General features: G+C 43.9%; 1 protein-coding gene across 1 annotated transcript in view; it reads right to left on the reverse strand.

The window, feature by feature from the left end:
• Positions 1 to 5,809: 5,809 nt before the first annotated feature.
• The window catches only part of suclg2 (succinate-CoA ligase GDP-forming subunit beta), a 266,723-nt gene continuing 246,479 nt past the window's right edge, over positions 5,810 to 26,053 (reverse strand). Inside the window, exons 10-11 of the mRNA XM_033036670.1 lie at positions 18,491 to 18,611; positions 5,810 to 6,164 (exon numbers count right to left, since the gene is read on the reverse strand). Coding sequence (XP_032892561.1) covers positions 6,049 to 6,164; positions 18,491 to 18,611 — 237 coding nt within the window. The 3' untranslated portion in view covers positions 5,810 to 6,048. The remainder of the gene's footprint in view (positions 6,165 to 18,490; positions 18,612 to 26,053) is intronic.

The following is a 26,053-nucleotide window of genomic DNA, read 5'->3' on the forward strand; positions in this document are numbered from 1 at the left end:
TTACTTGTGTTTACTAATCGCCACAAAATGGACTGGAGCTACAAGCCTCAAAGTCGCACTGGACAAAAATCAGGAGGTTAACATAACTATGCAGTAGAGTCGGAGTCATACAGCGTGGAAACAGACCATTCGGCCCAACTTTCCCATGCCGACCAAGATGCCCCATCCACACTAGTCCCAAGAACAATGGCGGACCCGGCATGGTGGGGACCGCCGTGAGGGAGGGGAGAACAAAGGGGGACCTGGCACGGATACTTCGTGACTTTGAAAGCGACCTTTATGTGGTGACTATTTGCATACCTTGGGTACGTTCGCAAGCAAAGAATTTCACTGTGACTTGTCACATGTGACAATAAAGTATCAATCAATCAGTTAATCAATCAATCAATCAATCAATCAATCAATCAATCAATCAATCAATCAATCAATCAATCAATCAATCAATCAATCAATCAATCCATTCATTCATTCATTCATTCATTCATTCATTCATTCATTCATTCATTCATTCATTCATTCATTCATTCATTCATTCATTCATTCTTTCAGGTTTGGCCCACATCCATCTAAACCTTTCCTATCATATGCCTGTCTAAATGCCTTTTAAATGGTGTTATGGTCCCTACCTCAACTATCTCCTCTGGGAGCTCGTTCCATCCATCCACCATCCTCTGTGTGAAAAAGTTGCCCTTCAGGTTCCTATTGAATCTACCCCTCTCACCTTAAACCTATGGTTCTTGGTTCCCCTATTCTGGGTAAAAAGACTCTTGTGCATTTACCCTGTCTATTCCCCTCATGATCTTATACGCCTCTGCAAGATCAGAAGATCTTGAAAACCAGACTCAGTAACAGCCTCTTCCACTTTTAATAAGTTTCTGAACGGTACTACTGTAAGCTACAGTACTATCTACTATACCACTACCCCGTTGCGGACATTGGGCTTTGTCGATGGAACTGATGCGCTACAATTCAGAACTATATTTTGTGCTGCGTATCTTTATCACTTCTCCACCTAATGTACTTGAGTTTGGCATCAATGAGGGGGGACCTCAATGAAACGTAAAGAATATTGAAAGGCTTAGGTAGAGTGGATGTGGAGAGGATGTTTCCACTAATGGGGGAGTCTAGGACTAGAGCTCGTAGCCTCAAAATTAAAGGACATTCTTTTAGGAAGGGGATGAGAAGGAATTTCTTTAGTCAGAGGGTGGTGAATCTGTGGAATTCTTTGCCACAGAAGGCTGTGGAGGCCAAGTCAATGGATGTATTTATCGGGTGTCACAGATTATGTGGAGAAGGCAGGAGAATGGGGTTAGGAGGGAGAGCTAGATCAGCCATGATTGAATGGTGGAGTAGACTTGATGGGCCGAATGGCCTAATTCTACTCCTATCACTTATGATCCTACGATATTTGGGAAGTCTGAAGAAGGGTCCCAACATGAAATGTCTCCCATCCATGTTCTCTAGAGATGCCATCCCACCTGCTGAGTTACTCCAGCACTTTGTGTCTTTTTCTTTTGTAAACCAGCATCTGCACTTCCTTGTTTCTAGGTCTTCGGGGTGGGGGAGGAAACCATCGCACAGTCACAGGAAGGACGTGCAAACTCCAGACGAACAACACCCGAGGTCGGGATCGAACCCGGGTCTCTGGCGCCGTGAGGCAGCGACTCTACCAGCTGCGCCACCATGCTGCCCCTGGTGGTGGAACCCTGGAACCTCATGATCTCCTTGATGTTTTAAACAACCATATCCAGTTGTTTAAATCAATCCAGGGCAACGTAGCCGGCTCCGACATTCCCCACTTTAAGCACTCGCTGTCTTCAGTATCAGGATACAGTAGACCCTCGTATTTACTGATCACCTTATAACAGATATTGATTCCAGCAGAGGGACCCATCTCCTGGTCGCTTCCTCGATTGTGCCCATTGCTGCCGCTTCCACTGCCTGCATCGCTGGATTGAGATCTTGGAGCTTTGTACCTACCTTAAGGCTGGTGAGACTTTGGCTTATTGTTTATGTTTCAGCTGAAAAAAAGACGCCTTTGTCAGTGAAGTTCTTGCTCAGCCTAAATGTCAGTGTTTGGTCTCCACACGTGAAATGTTGCACTCTGTTATAGCGGACAATAAGTGACCACGCTCACCATTTCCCCTCCCCGTTTTAACAATGAGGGTTTACTGCACTGTGGTTGCCATCTGTCCACCGACTCCTGAGCTGACACCAGGCTCCTGAAAGAAATTCTCTGCTTCCCGCTCCATCGCAACAAGGCATTTCCACAAAGGCAAAGACTTTTCGAGGAGGTTTGCAAGCAAATGGGAATTCCAGGCTTGCGTCCGTTCAAAGTGAAGAGTGATCACCTAAATCACTGAGCTGTTTAAATCTCAATGATCGGACCACATGGAGGTGGACAGCATCTCAATCTGCAAGGGTTAGTTTAGTTTACTTAAGTTTAGTATTGTTACCTGTACCGAGGTACAGCAAAAAGCTTTCTTGTTCCTCTGCTATCAGGTCAGCGAAAAGACTACATATGATGACAATCAAGCTGTCCACAGTGTACAGATACAGAGTAAAGGGAATAATGATTAGTACGAGATAAAGTCCAGCAAAGGTCATAAAGAATAGTAGAAGAATTAGGCCATTCGGCCCATAAAGTCTATTCTGCCATTCAATCGTGGCTGATCCATCTCTCCCTCCTAACTCCATTCTCCTGCCTTCTCCCCATAACCTCTGACACCTGTACTAGTAAAGGTAGCCCGATCCAGGAATGAAATATGTTTTGAGCAGAACACAGTGTTTCAGTCTGTAAGAGGGTCCCGGCCCAAAATATCGATTACTTTTACAGACGTAGTTTTGTCCATTCCCCTTGCAGATGCTGCCTGACTCACTGAGTTCCTCCGGCACTTTGTAGGCAGGACAAAGGGAAGAACGTCTAGTGCAAGGTATGGGCAATCTACCCATCCACCTGCCCAACCCAAGGCGCAGCCCCACTTCAGCAACTTCAGAGCTACAAAAATGCATTGGAGGCTAATCATTCTGGACTAGGATGAGCTGCTTCCAAAGGAGGAGATGAGAGTGCGTGTAGGTGCAGGGTTTAGGTACAAAATGCAATGCGCCATCACTTCCCACACCCGTGAATATTATCTCCATAGATCAAGGGTTCCCAACCTGGGGAAATGTACCCCCCAGGGGGTAAATTTCACCTACCCAGGGGGGTAAATTTGTTGATTCTGGATTTGTACATTTTTTTTCTCATTGACTGACTGTGTTTGGTTCCGGTATCTGCTCATCATTAGTTGTTCATAAACAAGTGAAATAACATTGTTATGCGCTGTTAAAGTTGCCAGGGGACAAAAAAGGTTGGGAACTCCTGATGTAGATTGACGAAGGCAGCAAGCACATGGGAGTACATCACATTAAAGTTATCCGAAACACAATTCTCCTTTCTTAGAATTAAATTTCGGGGTGGCCCAGTGGCACAGAGATAGAGTTGCAGCTCTACAGCGGGTTCGATCCTGACTATGGGTGCTGCCTGTATGGAGATATCTATTGATGTCCTTTCTCGGGGCGCTCTGGTTTCCTCCCACATTCTAAAGACGTGCAGGTTTGTAGGTTAATTGGCTTCTGTAAATTGTCCCTAGTGTGTAAGATAGTGCAAGTGTACGGGGTGATCACTGGTCGGCGCGGACTCGGTGGGACGAGGGGGTTGTTTCCACGCTGTATCTCTAAAGTAATATAAAAGTAAATCTTGGTTCATATATCATCTCCGGCTCAAAACCTGGCACTCTGTCCCAACCAGCATTATGTGAGTTTAAATTATGAAGCATTGTTGTTTAAATTAGCCCAGAAGAGTTGCAAATAAGGAACATGACTAGATCTTGGGAACGCAATCAATAAACATAGCTATGACATATTTTTTAAATGCATCCATATAATTGAAAGCATTTTATTCATTGTTTGAAAGACATTTTCTGCTGCAAGATATGGTCTGAGAAGATAATTCATTTTTGCTTGCTTTTACTTTCAAGGTTGTTTCAAGTACGGTGAACTTTCAAAAAGTCACAAAAATTTGAAATAATAATATTGCTCAGGCAGTACATTTCTAGTACAGTAAAATTAAGTTTCACACAAAGGAAACAGATAATGACAAGAGAAAAATGTTTAGCAAGATTATTTGCCCACGAGCATTGTCATTAGTACATTAGGTGGAGCAGAGGTAGAGTTGCTGCCTTACAGCACTTCCAGCGCCGGAGACCCGGGTTCGATCCCGACTACGGGTGCTAAGTTTGTACATTCTCCCCGTGACTACATGGGTTTTTTCTGAGATCTTCGGTTTCTTCCCACACTCCAAAGACGTACAGGTATGTAGGTTAATAGACATGGTGTATGTGTAAATTGTCCCTAGTGTGTGTGGGATAGTGTTAATGTGAGGGGATCGCTGGTCGGCGTGGATTCGAAGGGCCTGCTTCCGCGCTGTATCTCTAAAACTAAAACTAAACTAAACCCGTCTTAATTGTGCCAAGATTGGTTTAGGTTGGTTTAGAGATACAGAGTGGAAACAGGCCCTTCGACCATCAGTCACCTGTACACTAGTTCTAAACTACACACAAGAGGAAAAGGGGAGATGCAGTGAGACCTGGGTGTCATGGTACACCAGTCATTGAAAGTGGGCATGCAGGTGCAGCAGGCAGTGAAGAAAGCGAATGGTATGTTAGCTTTCATAGCAAAAGGATTTGAGTATAGGAGCAGGGATGTTCTACTGCAGTTGTACAGGGTCTTGGTGAGACCACACCTGGAGTATTGCGTACAGTTTTGGTCTCCAAATCTGAGGAAGGACATTATTGCCATAGAGGGAGTGCAGAGAAGGTTCACCAGACTGATTCCTGGGATGTCAGGACTGTCTTATGAAGAAAGACTGGATAGACTTGGTTTATACTCTCTAGAATTTAGGAGATTGAGAGGGGATCTTATAGAAACTTACAAAATTCTTAAGGGGTTGGACAGGCTAGATGCAGGAAGATTGCTCCCGATGTTAGGGAAGTCCAGGACAAGGGGTCACAGCTTAAGGATAAGGGGGAAATCCTTTAAAACCGAGATGAGAAGAACTTTTTTCACACAGAGAGTGGTGAATCTCTGGAACTCCCTGCCACAGAGGGTAGTCGAGGCCAGTTCATTGGCTATATTTAAGAGGGAGTTAGATGTGGCCCTTGTGGCTAAGGGGATCAGAGGGTATGGAGAGAAGGCAGGTACGGGATACTGAGTTGGATGATCAGCCATGATCATATTGAATGGCGGTGCAGGCTCGAAGGGCCGAATGGCCTACTCCTGCACCTAATTTCTATGTTTCTGTGTTTCTAAGAGAAAATTTGCAGAAACCAATTTACCTACACGTCTTTGTAATGTGGGAGGAAACCAGAGAACCTGGAGAAAACCCACGTGGTCACAGGGAGATTGTGCAAACTCTGCACAGGCAGCACCCGTAGTCAGGATTGAACTCGGGACTCTGGCGCTGTGAGGCAGCTGCTCTACCGTTGCGCCACTGTGCCTCCCTGCTGTGTGCATTTCAGCGGGGAATCGCTTTGCATTCTTGGCACTAAAGGAAGGTTAAGGCTTTACAAAACAGCACCAGGTTTACGGTGGTAAAATCACTATGGCCGTTTTAAATCAATTTGAAGACTAAGGCTAAAGCGGAGGTGTTATTGCAAGATCACAAAGATGTTCAGGAAATATGTCAAAACATTCAGAATTATTCAGAATTCATAGAAATAGAAAAATGTTATAACAATCATTGATATGCAGGAATTGTTTAGTCAACACATAATTAAATACATTTGTAAAATAATTTACAATTGCAACTGCACAATTTGTTTTCTGTAAACGCAAGGCACGTTGTCTAAATATATTGATGTTTCTTCACATTTCACACGTCACCGGGTGAAATATAATCATGTAAAATTATTGTCCCATCATTAGTGGCAATCCAGAATTGAGTAGTACGATGAAAGGGAAAAATATGTATATATATATATATGTTGCTTGAAAACTTCCTTGATTAATCTATTTTGCAGGCACACTGGCGACTGCTATCCTGGCAGCGTCTTCCAGGTCGCTGGCAGAGGCAATTGGCAGCCCACTGTCCCTCAGGATACGCTTGGCTTCAGTAGCATTGGTTCCTGCACACAGAAGAGACACAGACAGTGAAGGGTGGTAGATTGATGGCAGATTAAAATCACAGCGACAAACACGGCACGGCTTTGTAACAAAAGCTATCTGCTCGCTCAAGTAACATCCTGATCCGAACTGCGATTTCAGCTCCACAAAGTATATTGATTTTTACTAATTTCTTGCATCATTAAAGGAAACTGCTGAGATTTTTTTTTGTTTTCTCTCGATTGTTCTTCACAAAATGAGATGAACTCATGATTCAATGTCACCTTGAATTGCTAACGATATGCAAGGATAAATCGGAACAAGTTATTTTCTTGTGCCCCGCGGTTACTTTCTAGAATGTTCTGGAATACAGTGGCCAAGGGCAGACAGTCAGAACCATTCTTCCCAGGGTGGAAATGTCAAAGATTCGAGGGCTAGGTTTACAGAGTTTAAACCTTTTTTACCTTTTTCACACAGAGTTGTGAGTTCTCTAGAGAGCTCAAGAGAGAGCTAGATAGGGCTCTTAAAGTTAGCGGAGTCAGGGGGAGAAGGCAGGAACGGGGTACTGATTGGGGATGATCAGCCATGATCACACTGAATGGCGGTGCTGGCTCGAAGGGCTGAATGGCCTACTCCTGCACCTATTGTCTATTATAAAGATGATCGGGGCAAGTTTTATTTTGCACAGAGTGGTGAGTGCCTGGAACGCAATGCCAGGGGTGGTGGCAGAGACAGATAAGATAGTGGCGTTTTAAGACCATTTCAGACAAACACATGGATATGCGGGAAATGGAGGGACACAGACGAGGTGCAGGCAGAGATTAGTTTAACTTGGTATCTTGCATGACATGGACATTGCGAGCTGAAGGGCCTGTTCCTGTGCTGTGCTGTTCTATGTTCCAGGTAATACCATGCAAAATCGTTGCTGCATCATTTATTGGAGATAAACATTTCTATTAAGAGAGTTCAAGAGTTCAAGAGATTTCAAGAGAGTTTTATTATCATGTGTCCCTGTTAGGACAATGAAATTCTTGCTTTGCTTTAGCACACCAGAACATAGTAGGCACGAATACAGAACAGATCAGCATATAAATATATACACACATGAATAATTAAACTGATAAAGTGCAAATAAACAGATTATTGGCTATTAATGTTCAGAGTTTTGTCCGATTAATGATTTAAAAAAATATTTCTGGCTAGTATAATTATAATAAGGGTTTTAATTTAGCTGCATTTCAGTTGAATACCTGAAAAAAAATCAGTGCAGTTAATTTATGACATACATATCTTCATTTTCATCCCTGCTATATTTTGCACAGATTTTTTTTTACTCCAAAGTCATTTGATTTCTAAATGTTTCTGCATCTATGAAACGACATGATAGAACTTTATTTATTCCAGGAGGGAAATTGGTTTGCTAACAATCATAAAACACAACAAGATGCATGAAACATGAAATTAAAGTGACAAGTGGAAAGTCCAAGATTGGGGATGTGCAAGGATAGGGGGGGGGGGGGGGGGGGGGGGGGTAGAATGGGGAAGAGAAGTCAGTCTACCCCACGATAGAAGGGGGAAGAGTTGTACAGTTTGATAGCCACAGGGAAAAAGGATCTCCTGTGGCGTTCCGTGCCGTCACCCTAAGCAAATTATTATTGGTCCTGCTTATTAATATAACCGGTATTTCATCATTGGAACCATTCAACCTCTTGAAACCACAGGCACAACTGTTACAGCGTTCCCTTATTTAACAGAGGAGATTACTGGCACAGCAGCATTGCAGTCATGTTATTGAGCCAATGATCCAGAGACGAACATTCAAGTTCCATCTATGCGTCTGGGGATTTGAATTTTGGTAGGAATGACCCTGGCTTTGATATTGAGGCAAAAGTCAAACAGATTTCTGCAGCTTAGTTCAATTTTCAGTTTTTTTAGTTTTAGACGCGGAAACAGGTCCTTCGGCCCACCGAGTCCACATTGAACAGCGATCCCCGCACATTAACACAACACTATACACACCAGGGACAATATTACATTTACGCCAAGCCAAATAACCTACAAACCTGAGATAGACACAAAATGCTGGAGTAACTGAGCAGGAAGAAGGGTCTCGACCCGAAACGTCACCCATTCCTTCTCTCCAGAGATGCTGCCTGTCCCGCTGAGTTATTCCAGCTTTTTGTGACTATCTTTGGTTTCAACTAGCATCTACAGTTCCTTCCTGCATAAAAAAAAAAGTTAAGTCTGTAAGCCATGAAAAACATCTGTAAAATAAATAATTTCACTGCCCCGAAAGTCCCAACTGGTTCACGAAAGACAAAAATGCACTGGGATAATATGTGATTAATGAACGGTTAATTTCAGCTGTCAGTCTGGGATTCTTTGGATAATGGAGAAGGTTTATTGAAACACTTTGCAGTATTTTATCTGGCACCTGAGTCGGTCTAATTATGTGCAGTTTTTATAACTTCAGATTAATTGTTTGAAAGTGGAAGACATAACAAAGGCAGGATTTTAAAGGGCCGGTTCCACTTGGTGATTTTTTCAGCGACTGCCGGCATCATCTCACCAAAAAGTTGCGGCGTGACGACGTATTGACGTGCGGTGTCTCAAGTGTCGCAACATTTTTTTTGTTGCCGCTAGATTTTGAAATGTTCAAAATCTTTCGATGACCCTGATACGTCAGTCAATGACGCCGGCTGTCGCCGAAAAAATCGGCAAGTGGGACAGGCCCTTAAGGCTTCAAAGCTCCATTCATGCAGGCTACTGGAGCCATGAAGAAATTAGCAGCTAAGGAAAGATTACAGCTGAGGAAAATTGGAGGAGAAGGGAAAATTAATGTCAAAGTGAAAATGAATAAGATCCTTCACTTTTAACAATCCGTTACAATCCCCAGTGAAACAATGTGGAATTGATCCTAATTTCAATGCAAAGATATATTTGGTTCTTAACTAACAGCAATTCTAAAATAGTAAACCTTCCTCGATATTGCACATACGTAAAGCCAGATTAGACGCTCGGTTCCTGCCACAACATTTTGACTCCAGTATGAACAAGCAGATTTGTAGCATTACTGCATTAGATATCACGGGGCAAAAATAGCACACTTAATATTTCAATGCACAGCTTCACAGCGATTCACAGCTAATCACAGTGTAAATTAGGTACAGGTACTGTAGATTGTAGTTTTCATCCATAAATAAGGGTTCTCTCATCATCACATGTACCAAGGTACAGTGAAATTCTTTCTTTGCCCATAGATTCTGTATTCATACTTGAAATAATGCCGCAGGTTTTTAGAGTCATATAACCTTACAGCATGGAAACAGGCCCTTCAGCCCAACTTGCCCACACAACCAACATGTCCCAGCTACACTAGTCCCACCTGCCTGGGTTTGGCTTATATCCCTCCAAACCTGTCTTACCCATGTGCTCCCATCCCTCTAAACCTGTCCTATCCATTTTTAGTAAGTAAGAATAAAGTAAGTAAGTATTTCATTGTTCTATCTGGGACATATGACAATAACATTCTCTTGAGATTTGTTCTTTTTTCCCCCACAGATTGCTAAAATATTTTTAACTGTGAAATTCCTCAACAACAATCTATTGCCGAAATGTTAACATGTAAATATATATATTTATATATATATATATATGTGTATATCTCTGGAGAATACATATCTCTGGTTAACCTGTAGGATGTAGGATATGCAGTACAAAGATTAATAAAACAGAAAAACTGACAATCTTGGTATATTTCGATTAATTTAGAAATGACAGGATTATATGAAAGATGACAATAATAGAAGGTTGAAACAGATTTTAAGAGCCTTATTATAATTGAAAAAAATACATTCTTAAGAAATTGCAATAATCAGGCTCAATAATTATTCCCTTCCTTTTTTCTACCGTTCCATTTTCGTCTTAGAGGCACAGTTAAGGGGCTGTCCCACTTGGGCGACCTAATCCGTGAGTTCTGGCGAGTTTGCCCTCGACTCATACTCGCAGCATGGTCGACACGAGGTCGTAGGAGGTTTTCGTAAATCTCCTTCATGCACGAGCGTTGTCTCCGTGTACTCGAGGCCTCAGCTAGGTTGCGGCGTTTTTTTCAACATGTTAAAAAATGCCCGCGAGTAAAAAAAGGTTGCATGGAAAAAATCGATACTTTTTTTACTCGTAAGTTTAGTCGTAGTAAGTCGGCATGTTATTCGTAGGTAATCGAGGGTAGGTGAAGATAGTCTTCATCATAGTTGAAGGGAGGTCGAAGGAGATCGAAGGAGGTCGTCTTCACTCTCCACTATTCGGTGTCCAATTTTCCCGAAGTTAGACGTAGCTAGTCGAAGCTGGTCTTCTACATAGTCGAAGGGGGTCTTCAACGTGTCAAATTTTCAAACTCTTCTAAACTCGCCAATTAGGTCGCCCAAGTGGGACAGCCCCTTTAGGGTAGACAGTTGGAAACATTGTCCCAGGAAGGAAAAATCTAATACTAAAGGGCGTAGCTTTGCGGTGAGGGGGGGGTCAAGGTTTAAAGGGTATGTGCGGGGCCATTTTGTTTCCACAGAGGGTGTTGGGGACCTGGAACCCGCTGCCAGGGGTGGTGGTTGAGGCAGAGACGACAGTGGCGTTTAAGAGACCTTTGGATGGGCATATGGATTTGCAGAGAATAGAGGAATGTGGATTAAGTGCAGGTAGATAAGAGATGGTCTTGGCTTCATGTTCGACACAGACATCATGGGCCGAACAGCCTGTTCTTGTGCTGTTCTGTTCTGTTTTATGTTCTTTCCCAAACCATAAACAAGTTTGGAAAGTAAATATGGCCACATGCTTACTGTTTACTTGCAAGCTTCAAAAGTGAATGTATTTAGATTGGAGGCACATTGTTAGTTCGTCCAGCAAAACACAAAGTCCTGGAGGAACTCGGCAGGTCAGGCAGCATCTTTGGAAGGAATGGTCAGGCGACATTTTGGATCAGGACCCTTCCTCATTATCCATCACACATCCTTCAAGCACAATTTCTGATAAGAATCTCATGCATTTAAAAAAAAAATCACATCTGAAGAAATTTGGGTGGCACAGTGGTGCAGCGGTAGAGTTGCTGCCTTACAGAGTTCAATCCTGAATACAAGTACTGTCTGTACGGAGTTTGCACGTTCTCCCTGTGACCGTGTGTCTTCCTTGGGTGCTACGGTTTCCACCCACACTCCAAAGATGTACAGGTTTGTAGATTAATTGGCTTCAGTAAAAAATTGTAAATTGTCCCTCGCGTGTAGGATAGTGCTAGTATACGGCGTGATCGCTGGCTCGGTGGGCCGAAGGGCCTGTTTCCACGTTGTCTCTCTAAAGTCTAAACCAGGCTCAGGGGAAAGTACTATGGGCCTACGCGATCTCCCATCTCTCCCTCTCATTCCCATACTGACCTCTCTGGGCCTCCTCCACTGTCAGTGAGGCTATACACAAATTGGAGGAACAGCACCTCATATTTTGCTTGGGCAGCTTACACCGCAGCGGTGTGAGTATTGATTTCAACTTCAATAACCCCTTGCTTTCCCTCTCTCCCTCTCTGTCCCTCTCCCACATTAGTTTTCCTTAGATTCACAGTCCTTCTGATTAATTTTACTGTTTGCACGCCTCATTGTCACCTTCCCCTCAGCTAACAATGAACCATTCTACATTTCCTTGGTCATCTTATGCTTTTATCTGTTCGTTTCACACCTTACATGTTCTTCGTACCCTTCAATATCGCGTTCCCCTCTCCCCTGAGTCAGAAGAAGGGTCTCGACCCGAAACGTCACCCATTCTTTCTCTCCAGAGATGTTGCCTGTCCCGCTGAGTTACTCCAGCATTTTGTCTACATCTTCTTTTCACTGCGGTTGCTGGGCCTGCTAATCGCTTTCCAGCGTTTCCTGTTTGCATGTGTCTGTCATTAAAGTGTTACGTTTGTTTGGCAAAAGGAAAACACATGCACTGTTAATGGGAATAGTTTAGTGCAACTGCGGGGCAAACAAGGAGTGAAACAGTGTCAAGGCATTTCAAGAACACAGAAGGCATGTTAGAAAGCATGAGAGTATTGCTGCAACATCTTATCTCTTGATTATCTGAGGCAGAGCTGGGTGCCCATGAATATTACTTCTGTTGACAGAATTCTGTTGACTCTACATCACCAAGTTATTTAGTGGAGTATGAAAGGCTACATTAATTTGCTGCATCTGAGGTACATGTCCATGCCTGAATGAAATGCACGCAATAAATGAACGCATAAGGTGTATTGATGGACCTGCATTAGGTTTCTTGAATCCACATTAATCAAAATAGCCAACGCTGTCATTTTTCATGAAGTTTTGCTTCAGATTATAGTTCTGCAACATGTCACACCCCAAATAAATGGCGCACGTCACCAGCATCACAAGCATTTTACAAAATCAGTATTTAATCCAGGGATAGATACAAAACGCTGGAGTAACTCAGCGGGACAGGCAGCATCTCTGGATAGATGTTTCGGGTCACCCATTCCTTCTCTCCAGAGGTGCTGCCTGGTCCGCTGAGTTACTCCAGCTTTTTGTGTCTATCTTCGGTGAAAATCAGCATCTGCAGTTCCTACACTTTTAATCCAGGGATACATCCCTATAGAATAATGTGTCATAGAGATGCTAAGTAAATACATCTTGCAAGGTGCACTATTTTTATTTAATAGTTTAGTTTTCCGTTTAGTTTAGAAATACACCGTGGAAACTGGCCCGTCGGCCGACTGAGTCCGCACCGACCAGCGACCCCCGCACACGGGATAATTCCAGGGATGGCGGGACTGTCATATGTTGATAGAATGGAGCGGCTGGGCTTGTATACTCAGTGATTTAGAAGGATGAGAGGGAATCTTGTCGAAACATATAGGATTATTAAGGGTATGGACGCACTAGACGCAGGAAACATGTTCCCGATGTTGGGGGAGTCCAGAACCAGGGGCCACAGTTTAAGAATAAGGGGTAGGCCATTTAGAATGGAGATAAGGAAAAACTTTTTCACACAGAGGGTAGTGAATCAGTGGAATTCTCTGCCTCAGATGGCAGTGGAGGCCAATTCTCTGAGAAAGTTGGATAGGGCCCTTAAAGATATCGGAGTCAGGGGATATGGGGAGAACGCAGGAACAGGGGTACTGAGTGTGGATAATCAGCCATGATCACGTTGAATGGCGGTGCTGGCTTTAAGGGCCGAATGGCCTACTCCTGCACCTATTGTCTAACACTATCCTACACACTCCAGGGACAATTTTCAATTTACACCAAGCCAATTAGCTTACAAACCTGTACACCTTTGGAATGTGGGAGGAAACCGGAGCACCCGGAGAAAACATACGGGGTTCAAGGGGAGAACATACAGACTCCATACAGACAGCACCCGTAGAAAGAATCTAACTGGGTCTGTGGCGCTGAAAGGCAGCAATTCTAACTCTGCTCCACCCTGCCTTTTCTACTCACAATCAAGATGTTTGTTTAAAATTCAATCAAATTTTCTTCAAACGGTGGGGGGAAAAATAAATCAGGCGTTTTAAATAAAAGCCACCAGATTCACTGATCTTGAAGTCAGGTTGATAATGGAATAAGAACCACTGTTAAGAGTTTCCTAATAACCTCCCAGCACTTGATGGCGGCAAAGAACTGTGAACTGTGTTCCGAGCTCAGTCTTCAAGTGTAATAGAGAGCTCCAGCATTATTCCAAAGCTTGTATTTGCAGTTTAAGCCATTACTTTTGCAGATCCAGTAAAGGCAAGAATTGTTCAGGAAATATTGGCATAGCATTATCAGCCTCTTGTAAGTCAGCAATTTGCATTTAGTGGGACGTATTTTCTGGAATTGTGTAGGGAAAATGCAATTATAATTCCATTGCTATTATAATTCCCTGAGCAAGTCGGTGGGGGGGGTGATGTTGGTGAGGGAACGGTTCCAATGAGGGAGAAATAAAGTCCCAGGGTTTCAGAGGGGTAGTTGCTGCCTTAGACCACCAGAGACCCGGGTTCGATCCTAACTAACGGCGTCTGTACGGAATTTGTATGTTCTCCCTATTCGGGGCGGTGGGTGTATGGAACGAGCTGCCAGAGGAGGTAGTTGAGGCTGGGACTATCCCAACGTTTAAGAAACAGCTAGACAGGCACATGGATAGGACAGGTTTGGAGGGATCTGGACAAACGCAGGCAGGTGGGACTAGTGTAGCTGGGACATGTTGGCCAGTGCGGGCAAGTTGGGCCAGTCTCCACACTGTATCACTCTATGATTCTGACTGCGTGGGCTTTCCCACACTCCAAAGACGTACAGGTTGTTAGTTTAATTGGCTACTGTAAAATTGTAAGTTGTCCATAATAATAATAATAATGGATGGGATTTATATAGCGCCTTTCTAATACTCAAGGCGCTTTACATCGCATTATTCATTCACTCCTCAGTCACACTCGGTGGTGGTAAGCTACTTCTGTAGCCACAGCTGCCCTGGGGCAGACTGACGGAAGCGTGGCTGCCATTCTGCGCCTACGGCCCCTCCGACCACCACCAATCACTCACACACATTCACACACAGGCAAAGGTGGGTGAAGTGTCTTGCCCAAGGACACAACGACAGTATGCACTCCAAGCGGGATTCGAACCGGCCACCTTCCGGTCGCCAGCCGAACACTTAGCCCATTGTGCCATCTGTCGTCCCGATAAGAGTCCATAGAGTATAGGATAAGGTTAGTATACGGGGTAATCGCTGGTTGGCAGGGACAGTGGGCTGAAGGGCTTGTTTTCTCGTTATATCTCTAAAGTCTAAAGTCTAGAGTTATGTTTATCTTGGCTACCATAGAATGGTCTGACTTTTCACATTATTAAAAGCAGTTGCAACAATAACAATTCGGAGCTTTTACTTAAAAATATGGAGTTTCCCAATTCCAGTTAAAGATTCAAGATTCAAGATTCAAGAAGTTTATTGCCATGTCAACAAGTTGATAGGAATGTGTCTTGGTTCGCTCTCAGACAGATACAATACAGTACAATACAACCACCACATACACCACAATAAATAATACAGACAATACTGTACGAAGGACAATATATACAGGAAGGACAGTACCCAGCAGCGTCATGTTGAGCGTAAGTGCAAGTACAAAAGAAAGTACAGAGTGATTAGTGCAAATTCAAATATCTGATGGCTTGGAGGTAGGTGCTGTCTCTGAAGCGAGATGTTTTACTTTTAATGCTTCTATATCTCCTTCCTGATGGGAGGAGATTAAAGAGGTAATGTGCCGGGTGAAAGTGGTCTGCTATGATTTTTTTGGCCTTTCTGGTGAGTCTTGTTGAGTAAAGTGATGTCACTGAGGGAAGTCTGCTGCAACCGATGATCTTAGAAGCTCAGCGCACTATTCTCTCCAGCCAAATCTTATCCTGCGAGGTTGTGTGACCATACCAGACAAGCATGGAGAATGTGAGTATGCTTTCTATGGTAGACCTATAGAAGTGGGTCATGGCTGGTCGACTGACCCTGAATTTTTTGAGCTGCCGCAGGAAGTAGAGTCGCTGGTGGCACTTACTGATTATGAGACTGGTGTTGAGCTCCCATGATAGGGATTGATGTATGGTGGTCCCGAGGAACTTAAAGGAGGTGACCCTCTCAACCACCTCTCCATTGATGAAGAGAGGGAGGAGGGGGTGGCCTTCTTTCTGAAATCAACAACCAGCTCCTTAGTTTTTGAGATGTTAAGTATGAGGTTGTTGTTCTCACACCACCTTACTAGCTCCTCCACTACGGTAAACGGTTTCGATGTTATTGGTAATAAGACCTGCCACAGATGTGTCATCTGCAAACTTAAATAACAAGACAGAGTCAGAGTGTGAACAGCAAAAATGTGTGTATACAGAGTACAGAAGAGGTGATAAAACGCAACCCTGGGGGGCGCCGATGTTCAGGAACCTAGCCAGTGAGACATGGTTACCAATTTTTACCACCTGTTTTCTGTCACATAGAAAGCTATAGATCCATTTACATAGAGATGAGTTGACCCCCAGTTCCTGTAAAGTGTGTATAAAAATGTTAAGGTGCAGAGAATGGCTTCACATTCGCCAGTCTTTACCCCAGCACAACTAGCGTTCTCTGATGGCTTGTTTCCAGGCTTTTACCAGTGCATTTCAAACTAGCAAGCAGCCTCACAAACTCGTACACTAGGTGGCGTAAGAGGCCACATTAACAAGGTCCACTCTGGTTCTGTGTAGGAAGGAAGTGTAGATGCTGGTTTAAACCGAAGCTAAACACAAAATGCTGGAGTAACTCAGCGGGTCAGGCAGCATCTCTGGAGAAAGGGAATAGGTGACGTTTCGGGTCGAGATCCTTCTGCAGACTGAGGAAGGGACATGACCCGAAATGTCAACTATTCCTTTTCTCCAGAGATGGTCTGACCCGTTGAGTTACTCCAGCTTTTTGCATCTTCACTCTGCTTCTTCTGGTTCATGCAAAAGTGAAACAGGTGTAGCCTGATCCACCATTCAGAAAGATCACGGCCGATTCACTTTATCAAATGCACTTTCCTGCCCCTTTAACATAGAAACATAGAAAATAGGTGCAGGAGGAGGCCATTTGGCCCTTCGCGCCAGCTCAGATCGATTCATTGGGATCATGGCTGATCATCCACAATCGGTAACCCGTGTTTGCCTTCTCCCAATATCCCTTGATTCTGCTAGCCCCTCGAGCTCTATCTAACTCTTTTAAATTCATCCAGTGAATTGGCCTCTACTGCCCTCAGTGGCAGAGAATTCCACAAATTCACAACTCTCTGGGTGAAAACGTTGTTTCTCATCTCAGTTTTAAATGGCCTCCCCTTTATTCTTAAACTGTGGCCCCTGGTTCTGGACTCCCCCAACCTTGAGAACATTTTTCCTGCATCTAGCTTGTCCAGTCCAGAGTGCATCTGCTCCATGCATAGGAACGACCCCAAGCTTCTGGTTGCCTGCCATTGCAATTCCCATCTCACTTGCACTCTGACCTATTTGTGATGTCCTACACATATAACAAGGTCCAACTCAAACCTGAGGGCCACCATCTCATCTCCTCTGTGTCCATGTTGCAGCATTATAGATTAGAGACAACAAGGAAAGAGTAGGAATAAACGGGTCCTTTTCACAATGGCAGGCAGTGACTAGTGGGGTACCGCAAGGCTCAGTGCTGGGACCCCAGCTATTTACGATATATATTAATGATTTGGACGAGGGAATTGAATGCAACATCTCCAAGTTTGCGGATGACACGAAGCTGGGGGGCAGTGTTAGCTGTGTGGAGGATGCTAGGAGGCTGCAAGGTGACTTGGATAGGCTGGGTGAGTGGGCAAATGCATGGCAGATGCAGTATAATGTGGATAAATGTGAGGTTATCCACTTTGGTGGCAAAAACAGGAAAGTAGGCTATTATCTGAATGGTGGCCGATTAGGAAAGGGGGAGATGCAACGAGACCTGGGTGTCATGGTACACCAGTCATTAAAAGTAGGCAGGTAAACAAAAATGCTGGAGAAACTCAACGGGTGCAGCAGCATCTATGGAGCGAAGGAAATAGGCGACGTTTCGGGCCGAAACCCTTCTTCAGACTGATGGGCATGGGCAAGTAGGCATGCAGGTGCAGCAGGCAGTGAAGAAGGCGAATGGTATTATAGCATTCATAACAAAAGGATTTGAGTATAGGAGCAGGGAGGTTCTACTGCAGTTGTACAGGGTCTTGGTGAGACCACACCTGGAGTATTGCATACAGTTTTGGTCTCCTAATCTGAGGAAAGACATTCTTGCCATAGAGGGAGTACAGAGAAGGTTCACCAGACTGATTCCTGGGATGTCAGGACTTTCATATGAAGAAAGACTGGATAGACTTGGTTTGTACTCGCTAGAATTTAGGAGATTGAGGTGGGATCTTATAGAAACTTACAAAATTCTTAAGGGATTGGACAGGCTAGATGCAGGAAGATTGTTCCCGATGTTGGGGAAGTCCAGGACAAGGGATCGCAGCTTAAGGATAGAGGGGAAATCCTTTAGAACCGAGATGAGAAAAACATTTTTCACGCAGAGTGGTGAATCTCTGGAACTATCTGCCACAGAAGGTAGTTGATGCCAGTTCATTGACCATATTTAAGAGGGAATTAGATGTGGCCCTTGTGGCTAGAGGGATCAGGGGGTATGGAGAGAAGGCAAGTACGGGATACTGAGTTGGATGATCAGCCATGATCATATTGAATGGCGGTGCAGGCTCGAAGGGCCGAATAGCCTACTCCTGCACCTATTTTCTATGTTTCTATGTTTCTGCGCTGAATCTCTAAACTAAACTGAAATTAGAATAATGTCCATTACTTACCCTCAAGTCGAACAACAAGTGGCACTTCCAGTTTAAGTTCCCGACTGGCCTTTAATATGCCATTTGCTATGATTGCACAGTTAACTATTCCCCCAAAGATGTTTACAAGGATTACTTCAACCTAAGGAAAGAACAAAGAAGTGATAAGAAAAAAAAATGCTATTTGAAATATAAATAACATACACTTTCATGCCTCTATTGGGGTAAAGTTAGGTAACAGAGTAATTATAAAATGGTTTTTATTCATAGGGTGGCACGGTGGCACAGCGGTAGAATTGCTGTCTTACAGCGCCAGAGACCCGGGTTCCATCCTGACTACGGGTGCTGTCCATACGGAGTTTGTACGTTCTCCCCGTGACCTGCGTGAGTTTTCTCCGAGATCTTCGGTTTCCTCCCACACTCCAAAGACGTGTAGGTTTGTCGGCTAATTGGCTCGGCATAGATGTAAATTATCCCTAGTGTGTGTAGGATAGTGTTAGTGTGCGGCGGGGATTGCTGGTCTGTGTGGACTCGGTGTGCTGAAGTGCCTGTTTCCGCGCTGTATCTTTAAACTAAACTAAACTAACATCTTCTAAATCGTCTGAATTTATAGTCAGCAGGGCAGTACTCTGCATATCGCCAACTTGCGTATGGCAAACATTGTTTATTATGGTGTAAAAAATGGGAAGCGATAGTGATGGAGAAAAATATATAGCTCTAAGCAGCAATTAACTCATTCTTGTGGGGCCTGTGTACATGGAAACATAGTCAGAGCAGACTGCTGTTGTCTGTGTTAATAAAAATCTTTCCTTCAAAATCTGGCATAGATAGATCTTCGTCTACTTCTAAAATGGGCAATAGTTCCTGAATGATGAGTTATACCTTACAAATCAGCCTTTGTTTATGGTCAATGCAAAACAACTGACCTTCCGGCATTTCCGTCTGCCTGCAGTTTACAATCCTTCATGTGGTGTCTGGTTCCTTTCAGATTTATAGACACAACGTGTTGGAGTAACTTAGCGGGAAGGGGAGCATCACTGGAGAAAAAGGAATGTTTCGGGTCAAGACCCTTCTTTAGACTGAGAGTAGGGGAAGAGAACTGGATTTCAAGTGAGTTTATTGTCATGTGTCCCTGTATAGGACAATGAAATTCTTGCTTTGCTTCAGCACACAGAACATAGTAGGCATTTACTACAAAAACAGATAAGTGTGTCCATATACCATAATATAAATATATACACACATGAATAAATAAACTGATAAAGTGCAAATAACAGAAAATGGGTTATTAATAATCAGAAGGTACACAGAATTGCTGGGGAAACTCAGCGGGTGCAGCAGCATCTATGGAGCGAAGGAAATAGGCGACGTTTCGGGCCAAAACCCTTCTTCAGACTGATTAATAATCAGAGTTTTGTCCGAGCCAGGTTTAATAGCCTGATGGCTGTGGGGAAGTAGCTATTCCTGAACCTGGTTGTTGCAGTCTTCAGGCTCCTGTACCTTCTACCTGAAGGTAGCAGGGAGACGAGTGTGTGGCCAGGATGGTGTGGGTCTTTGATGATACTGCCAGCCTTTTTGAGGCAGCGACTGCGATAAATCCCCTTGATGGAAGGAAGGTCAGAGCCGATGATGGACTGGGCAGTGTTAATACTTTTTGTAGTCTTTTCCTCTCCAGGGCGCTCAAATTGCCGAACCAAGCCACGATGCAACCGGTCAGCATGCTCTCTACTGTGCACCTGTAGAAGTTAGAGAGTCTTCCTTGACAAACCGACTCTCCGTAATCTTCTCAGGAAGTAGAGGCGCTGATGAGCTTTCTTGATAATTGCATTAGTGTTCTCGGACCAGGAAAGATCTTCAGAGATGTGCACGCCCAAGAATTTGAAGTTCTTGACCCTTTCAACCATCGACCCGTTGATATAAATGGGGCTGTGGGTCCCCCTCCTACTCCTTCCAAAGTCCACAATTAGTTCCTTGGTTTTGCTGGTGTTGAGGGCCAGGTTATTGCGCTGGCACCATATCGACAGTTGCTCGATCTCTCTTCTATACTCTGACTCATCCCCATCAGTGATACGTCCCACAACAGTGATGTCGTCAGCGAACTTGATGATGGAGTTCGCACTGTGACTGGCTACGCAGTCATGAGTATAGAGTGAGTACAGCAGGGGGCTGAGCACGCAGCCTTGAGGTGCTCCCGTGCTGATTGTTATCGAGGCTGACACATTTCCACCAATATGAACAGACTGTGGTCTGTGAATGAGGAAGTCGAGGATCCAATTGCAGAGGGATGCGCAGAGACCCAGTTCTGCGAGATTTAAGACAAAGGCGATCTAAAGAAGGGTCCTGAGCTGAAACGTCACCCATCCTTTTTCTCCAAAGATGCTGCCTGACCCGCTGAGTTACTCCAGCACTTTGTGTCTATTTTCAATATATACCAGGATCTGCAGTTCCTTTCTACCCCCTTTCAGCTTTAGTTTAGTTTAGAGATACAGCACTGAAACAGGCCCTTCAGCCCATAAATTCCATTCCGACCCGTTCACACCAGTTCTATGTTATCCTGCCTTTACATCCACTCCCTACACATTAGGGGCAATTTACAGAGGCCAATTTACCTGCAAACCCGCACGTCTTTGAGATATGAGAGGAAACCAGAGCACCTGGAAGAAACCTACGCAGTCACAGGGAGAACATTTAAACCGCACATAGACAACACCCGAAGTCATGATCAAACCCGGGTCTCTGGCGCTGTGAGGCAGCAGCTCTACCTGCTGCGCTGCTGTTACGGGTATGTGTTAATATTTCTTGTATAAATTTAATTTAAAAAAAATTGGCTTCATAAGCCATGAACTCTTTTGTGCTCCACCAGTAAATGAGAAGGTGTTCCACAGAAAGGCTCGATGTTAATTCATGTAAATGGAAAGACAGACCTTAAAAGGATGTACAAAATTATGAGAGGAATAGACTGGGTAAATTGACAGTCTTTTGCCCAGAGTAAGGGAATTGTGAACCAGAGGACATAGGTTAAGGTGAGGGGCGGGGGGGGGGGGGGGAGGAAAGCTTTAACAGGAACTTTTTTTACACTAAGGGTGGTGGGTATATGGAACATGCTGCCATTGGAGGTAACTCAGCGGGTCAGGCAGCATCTCAGGAGAACATGGATTAGTGACGTTTTGGAACGGGACCCTTCTTCGGATTGTAATGGGGAGAGAGTAAGATGTAAGTTATCTGTCATAAATTTAATTAGTGGCATGCTGCTTGCTCACTCTTGCATACAGCCCGATAATTTATATTATATTCGTATATTTAATCCGTTCAAAGTTCTATCTTAAAACAGTCGTGCAGTGTTCAAGATAATCCTTACTTTCAAGATTAAAAAAAATAATAATTTGACATCTTCTTAAGCTGGCATTCCCTCTATTTAAATAACTACTTGTGATATTATCAGATTTGACAATATTGTATTTTTATGACATGCTATCTTTTTTATTTATTGAAATATGTCTCTATACAATATTCAATACGTAATTCAGCATAAGTGCCTGAGGTTTCGGTTGCTGTAGAAAGCGCCCAGTGAATGATGAGAAAACCCACTGCAGTTGGGGACTGCATCAAATCAGCAGTGGGCCATTTTAAAGTCACTGATCGTGAGTAAGCTACCAGCCGCTGTTCTAAATAGGTTGAAGGAGTAAGGTAGCGATTTTAAGAGCGTTAAAAAAGTGTTGTTTTTAGTTTAGTTTTAGTTTTTAGTTTCCGAGATACAGCGTGGAAACAGCCTTTCGGCCTGCCGAGTCCACACTGACCAGCAACCACCCGTAGATTAGTTCTATCCAACGCACAAGTGGCAATGTACAGAGGCCAATTAACCTACAAACGTGCATGTCTTTGCAATGTGGGAGGAAACCAGAGCACCCAGAGAATCCCATGTGGTCGGTCACAGTAAGAACGTACAAACTCCGTACAGACAGTACCCATAGTCAGGACCTAACCCACTGTTTTTAGTTTAGTTTAGTTTTTAGTTTTAGAGGTACAGCGTGGAAACAGGCCCTTTGGCCCACCGAGTCCGCACCGACCAGCGATTACCCTATACACTAGTACTCACCATCCTACACACTAGGGACAATTTTATAATTTTTACCAAAACCAATTAACCAACATACTCACACACACACACACAGGGAAGATCGAATAAACAGCACCCCATGTCAGGATCGAACCCTGGTCTCTAGTGCTGTAAAGCAGTAACTCTACCGCTGCACCACCATGCTGCCCTGGGTCATCATATTGTCATTGTGAAAGTCACAAAAATCTCAGGAGTTTCCACCATGGAATGAATAGAATATTCTAAAGACGTACAGGTTAATTGGGTTCGGTAAAATTGTAAATTGTCCCCAGCTCATAGATAGTGTTAGTGTACGGGGTGATCGCTGGTCGGCACGAACTCGGTGGGGCGAAGGGCCTGTTTCCACGCTGCATCTCTAAAGTCAATGGATATTTTTAAGGCAGAGATGGAGAGATTCTTGATTAGCATGGGTGTCAGGGGGTTATGGGCAGAAGGCAGGAGAATGGGGTTGAGAGGGAAAGATAGATAGATCAGCCATGTTTGAATGGCGGAGTAGACTTGATGGTCCGAATGGCCTAATTCTACTCCTATCACTATGAAGTCTAAAGTGGTAAATTATTACAACGGCTGCTGGCAGTCAGGTTAAATTAGTTTGAAAAGATAGCAGCAGTCTGGTGCAGCAAGCTCATATTGGTTGAGTCCGCACAAACTCATTTTACATAAAACCCTTACAGCTAGCAAAAAAAATGGAACTTTCATTCCATGGGTTTCAGCTGTTTTGAAGCTGTGAAGGCCAGTTTTTAGCATTCACCCACAGTCATCCATAAATCTAGTTAAATATTAATGGTGATTCAAGGTTTTATGTCCTTTGGTGCTTAAAGCTGTAAGGCAATTGGGAGAAAATATAATTTGAGAAAAACACAGGAAACTAAGTAGAATGATAGAAACTGATTGCATACAAATATCAGCACAGCCAAATAAATCCATTCGAAACAATTACTGCAGGTACTCTCAAAAAAACAAGATTCTAGTCACGGAATCTAATCCACACCAGGCAACAGGAGACAAAACTAGAATATATTAGCAGCAATGCAGGATGACAGAAAGTCTTGAGAGGGCAGAACAGTGGTGCAGCGGTATAGTTGCTGCCTTACAGCGCCAGAGACCCAGTTTCGATCCTGTCCATGGGTGCTGTCTGTATGGAGTCTGCACGCTCTCCCTGTGACCTGCGTGGATTTTCTTCGGGTGCTCCGGTTTCCTCTCATGTTCCGAAGACGTGCAGGTTTGTAGCTTAATTGGCGTCTTTAAAATTGCCCCTGGTGTGCAGAATGCAAAATGTGGGATAACATGGGACTAGTGTGTGGGTGGGTGATCAATGGCCGGCACGGACTTGGTGGGCCGAAGGGCCTGTTTCTGCGCTGTATCTCGAAACGAAATAAAATTAATAATAATAATAATGGATGGGATTTATATAGCGCCTTTCTAATACTCAAGGCGCTTTACATCGCATTATTCATTCACTCCTCAGTCACACTTGGTGGTGGTAAGCTACTTCTGTAGCCACAGCTGCCCTGGGGCAGACTGACGGAAGCGTGGCTGCCATTCTGCGCCTACGGCCCCTCCGACCACCACCAATCACTCACACACATTCACACACAGGCAAAGGTGGGTGAAGTGTCTTGCCCAAGGACACAACGACAGTATGCACTCCAAGCGGGATTCGAACCGGCCACCTTCCGGTCGCCAGCCGAACACTTAGCCCATTGTGCCATCTGTCGTCCCTATCCCTATCCCTCTATTCCCTGCACTTAAGATAGGCACTTCCATGTGCCTATCTTAAAACGCCACTATGGTATCTGCCTCCACCACTGACAATGCTTTCCAGGCCCCCTCTCTGTATAAAAAAACTGCTCTGCACATATCCATTAAACATACCCCCTCTCCCCAGATGCAGTGCAAAGCTAACTCGTAAAGACATAACTAAACCATGAAATAGTAAATATTGTTCATTATAAAAACTGGGCGGCCACGATATTGGGCTAGGTGTATGCATTAGTTACAGTTGTGTGTTGCACCCACTAAGGGTTTGGTGAATGGGCAAAAATACACTATCATTAACAACACATTTCCTCTCACCGACGTGTTTAATTGTGATTGCAAGCCAAGCGATTAAATATTGTACATTAGTTCATGGTGGTAACCGGGCATAGCTCTTTACTTTAGTTTAGAGATACAGCACAGAAACACGGAACCCGGAGCAACCGAAGAAAACCCACGCAGTCACAGGGAGAACGTGCAAACTCCACACAGACAGCACCCGCTGTGGGGATTGAATTTGAGTCTCTGGCACAGTGGGGCACCAACTCTACCGCTGTGGCACTGTGCCACCCTTAATCATGTACAGGCAGATGAGATCAAATAACAGAGTGGTCACCAGATGTCACTAAACCCAAGGTGAAGCAGATTTTAAACTCACAATATCAAAATGACTACCTGGAAACTTATGATTGAAACTTGACAGATACACATTCATTTACACACCAAAAAATGGCACAAAGTGCTGGAGTAACTCAGCGGGTCATCCCTGGAGAACATGGATAAACGATGTTTTGGATTGGGACCCTTCTTCAGTCCCGAAACATCACCTATCTCATGTTCTCCAGACATGCTGCCTGATCTACTGAGTCATAGTCATAGAATTATATAGTGCAGTGTGGAAACAGGCCCTTTGGCCCAACTTGCCCACACCGGCCAACATGTCCCAGCTAAACTAGTTCCACCTGCCTGCGTTTGGTCCATATCCCTCCAAACTTGGCCTATCCATGTACCTGTCTAAATATTTCTTAAATGTTGCAATGTTACCTGCCCCATCTATCTCTTCTGGTACCTCGTTCCATACACCCAACACCCTTTGTGTGAACAGCCCAAGAACAGAGTTACTCCAGCATTTTGTGTCTTTTATTGTAAACCAGCATTTGCAGTTCTTTGTGTCTACATTTACACATCTATCCTGAGACTAATTAGTTTCAGGGACAGTTTTTTCTTAAACTATGCCTGATCATTTTGTGTAAAGTTGCTACTTTAAACCTATAACCATCTATTCACCAATATTAATGGTGGCATTGTAAACAGAACATTAATTGAGCTAAAGATGGAAAGTAGCGCATTTTAAATATTCAAAGCTTTCATTACTCAACCATAATCCCGTCTGGTCTGTTCACAAACATTATTAAAATAACAATCGCAGATGAAATTTCTTAGAACAAAATTTTAAAATAATTCAATAAACATTTCATCCTACCAACTATATTATAATGATTTTTTTGTTTTAATTTAGTTTAGTTTAGAGATACAGTGCGGAAACAGGTCGAGTGTTGACCAGCGATCCCTGTACACTAACACTATCCCACACACACTAGGGACAATTTACAATCTTTACCAATGCCTATTTACCTACAAACCTGTACATCTTTGGAATGTGGGAGGAAACCGGAGCACCCGGGGAAAACCCACGTGGTCACGGGAGG

The sequence above is a fragment of the Amblyraja radiata genome, chromosome 18 (assembly GCF_010909765.2).
Source record: "Amblyraja radiata isolate CabotCenter1 chromosome 18, sAmbRad1.1.pri, whole genome shotgun sequence".
NCBI classification, from domain to species: Eukaryota; Metazoa; Chordata; class Chondrichthyes; order Rajiformes; family Rajidae; genus Amblyraja; species Amblyraja radiata.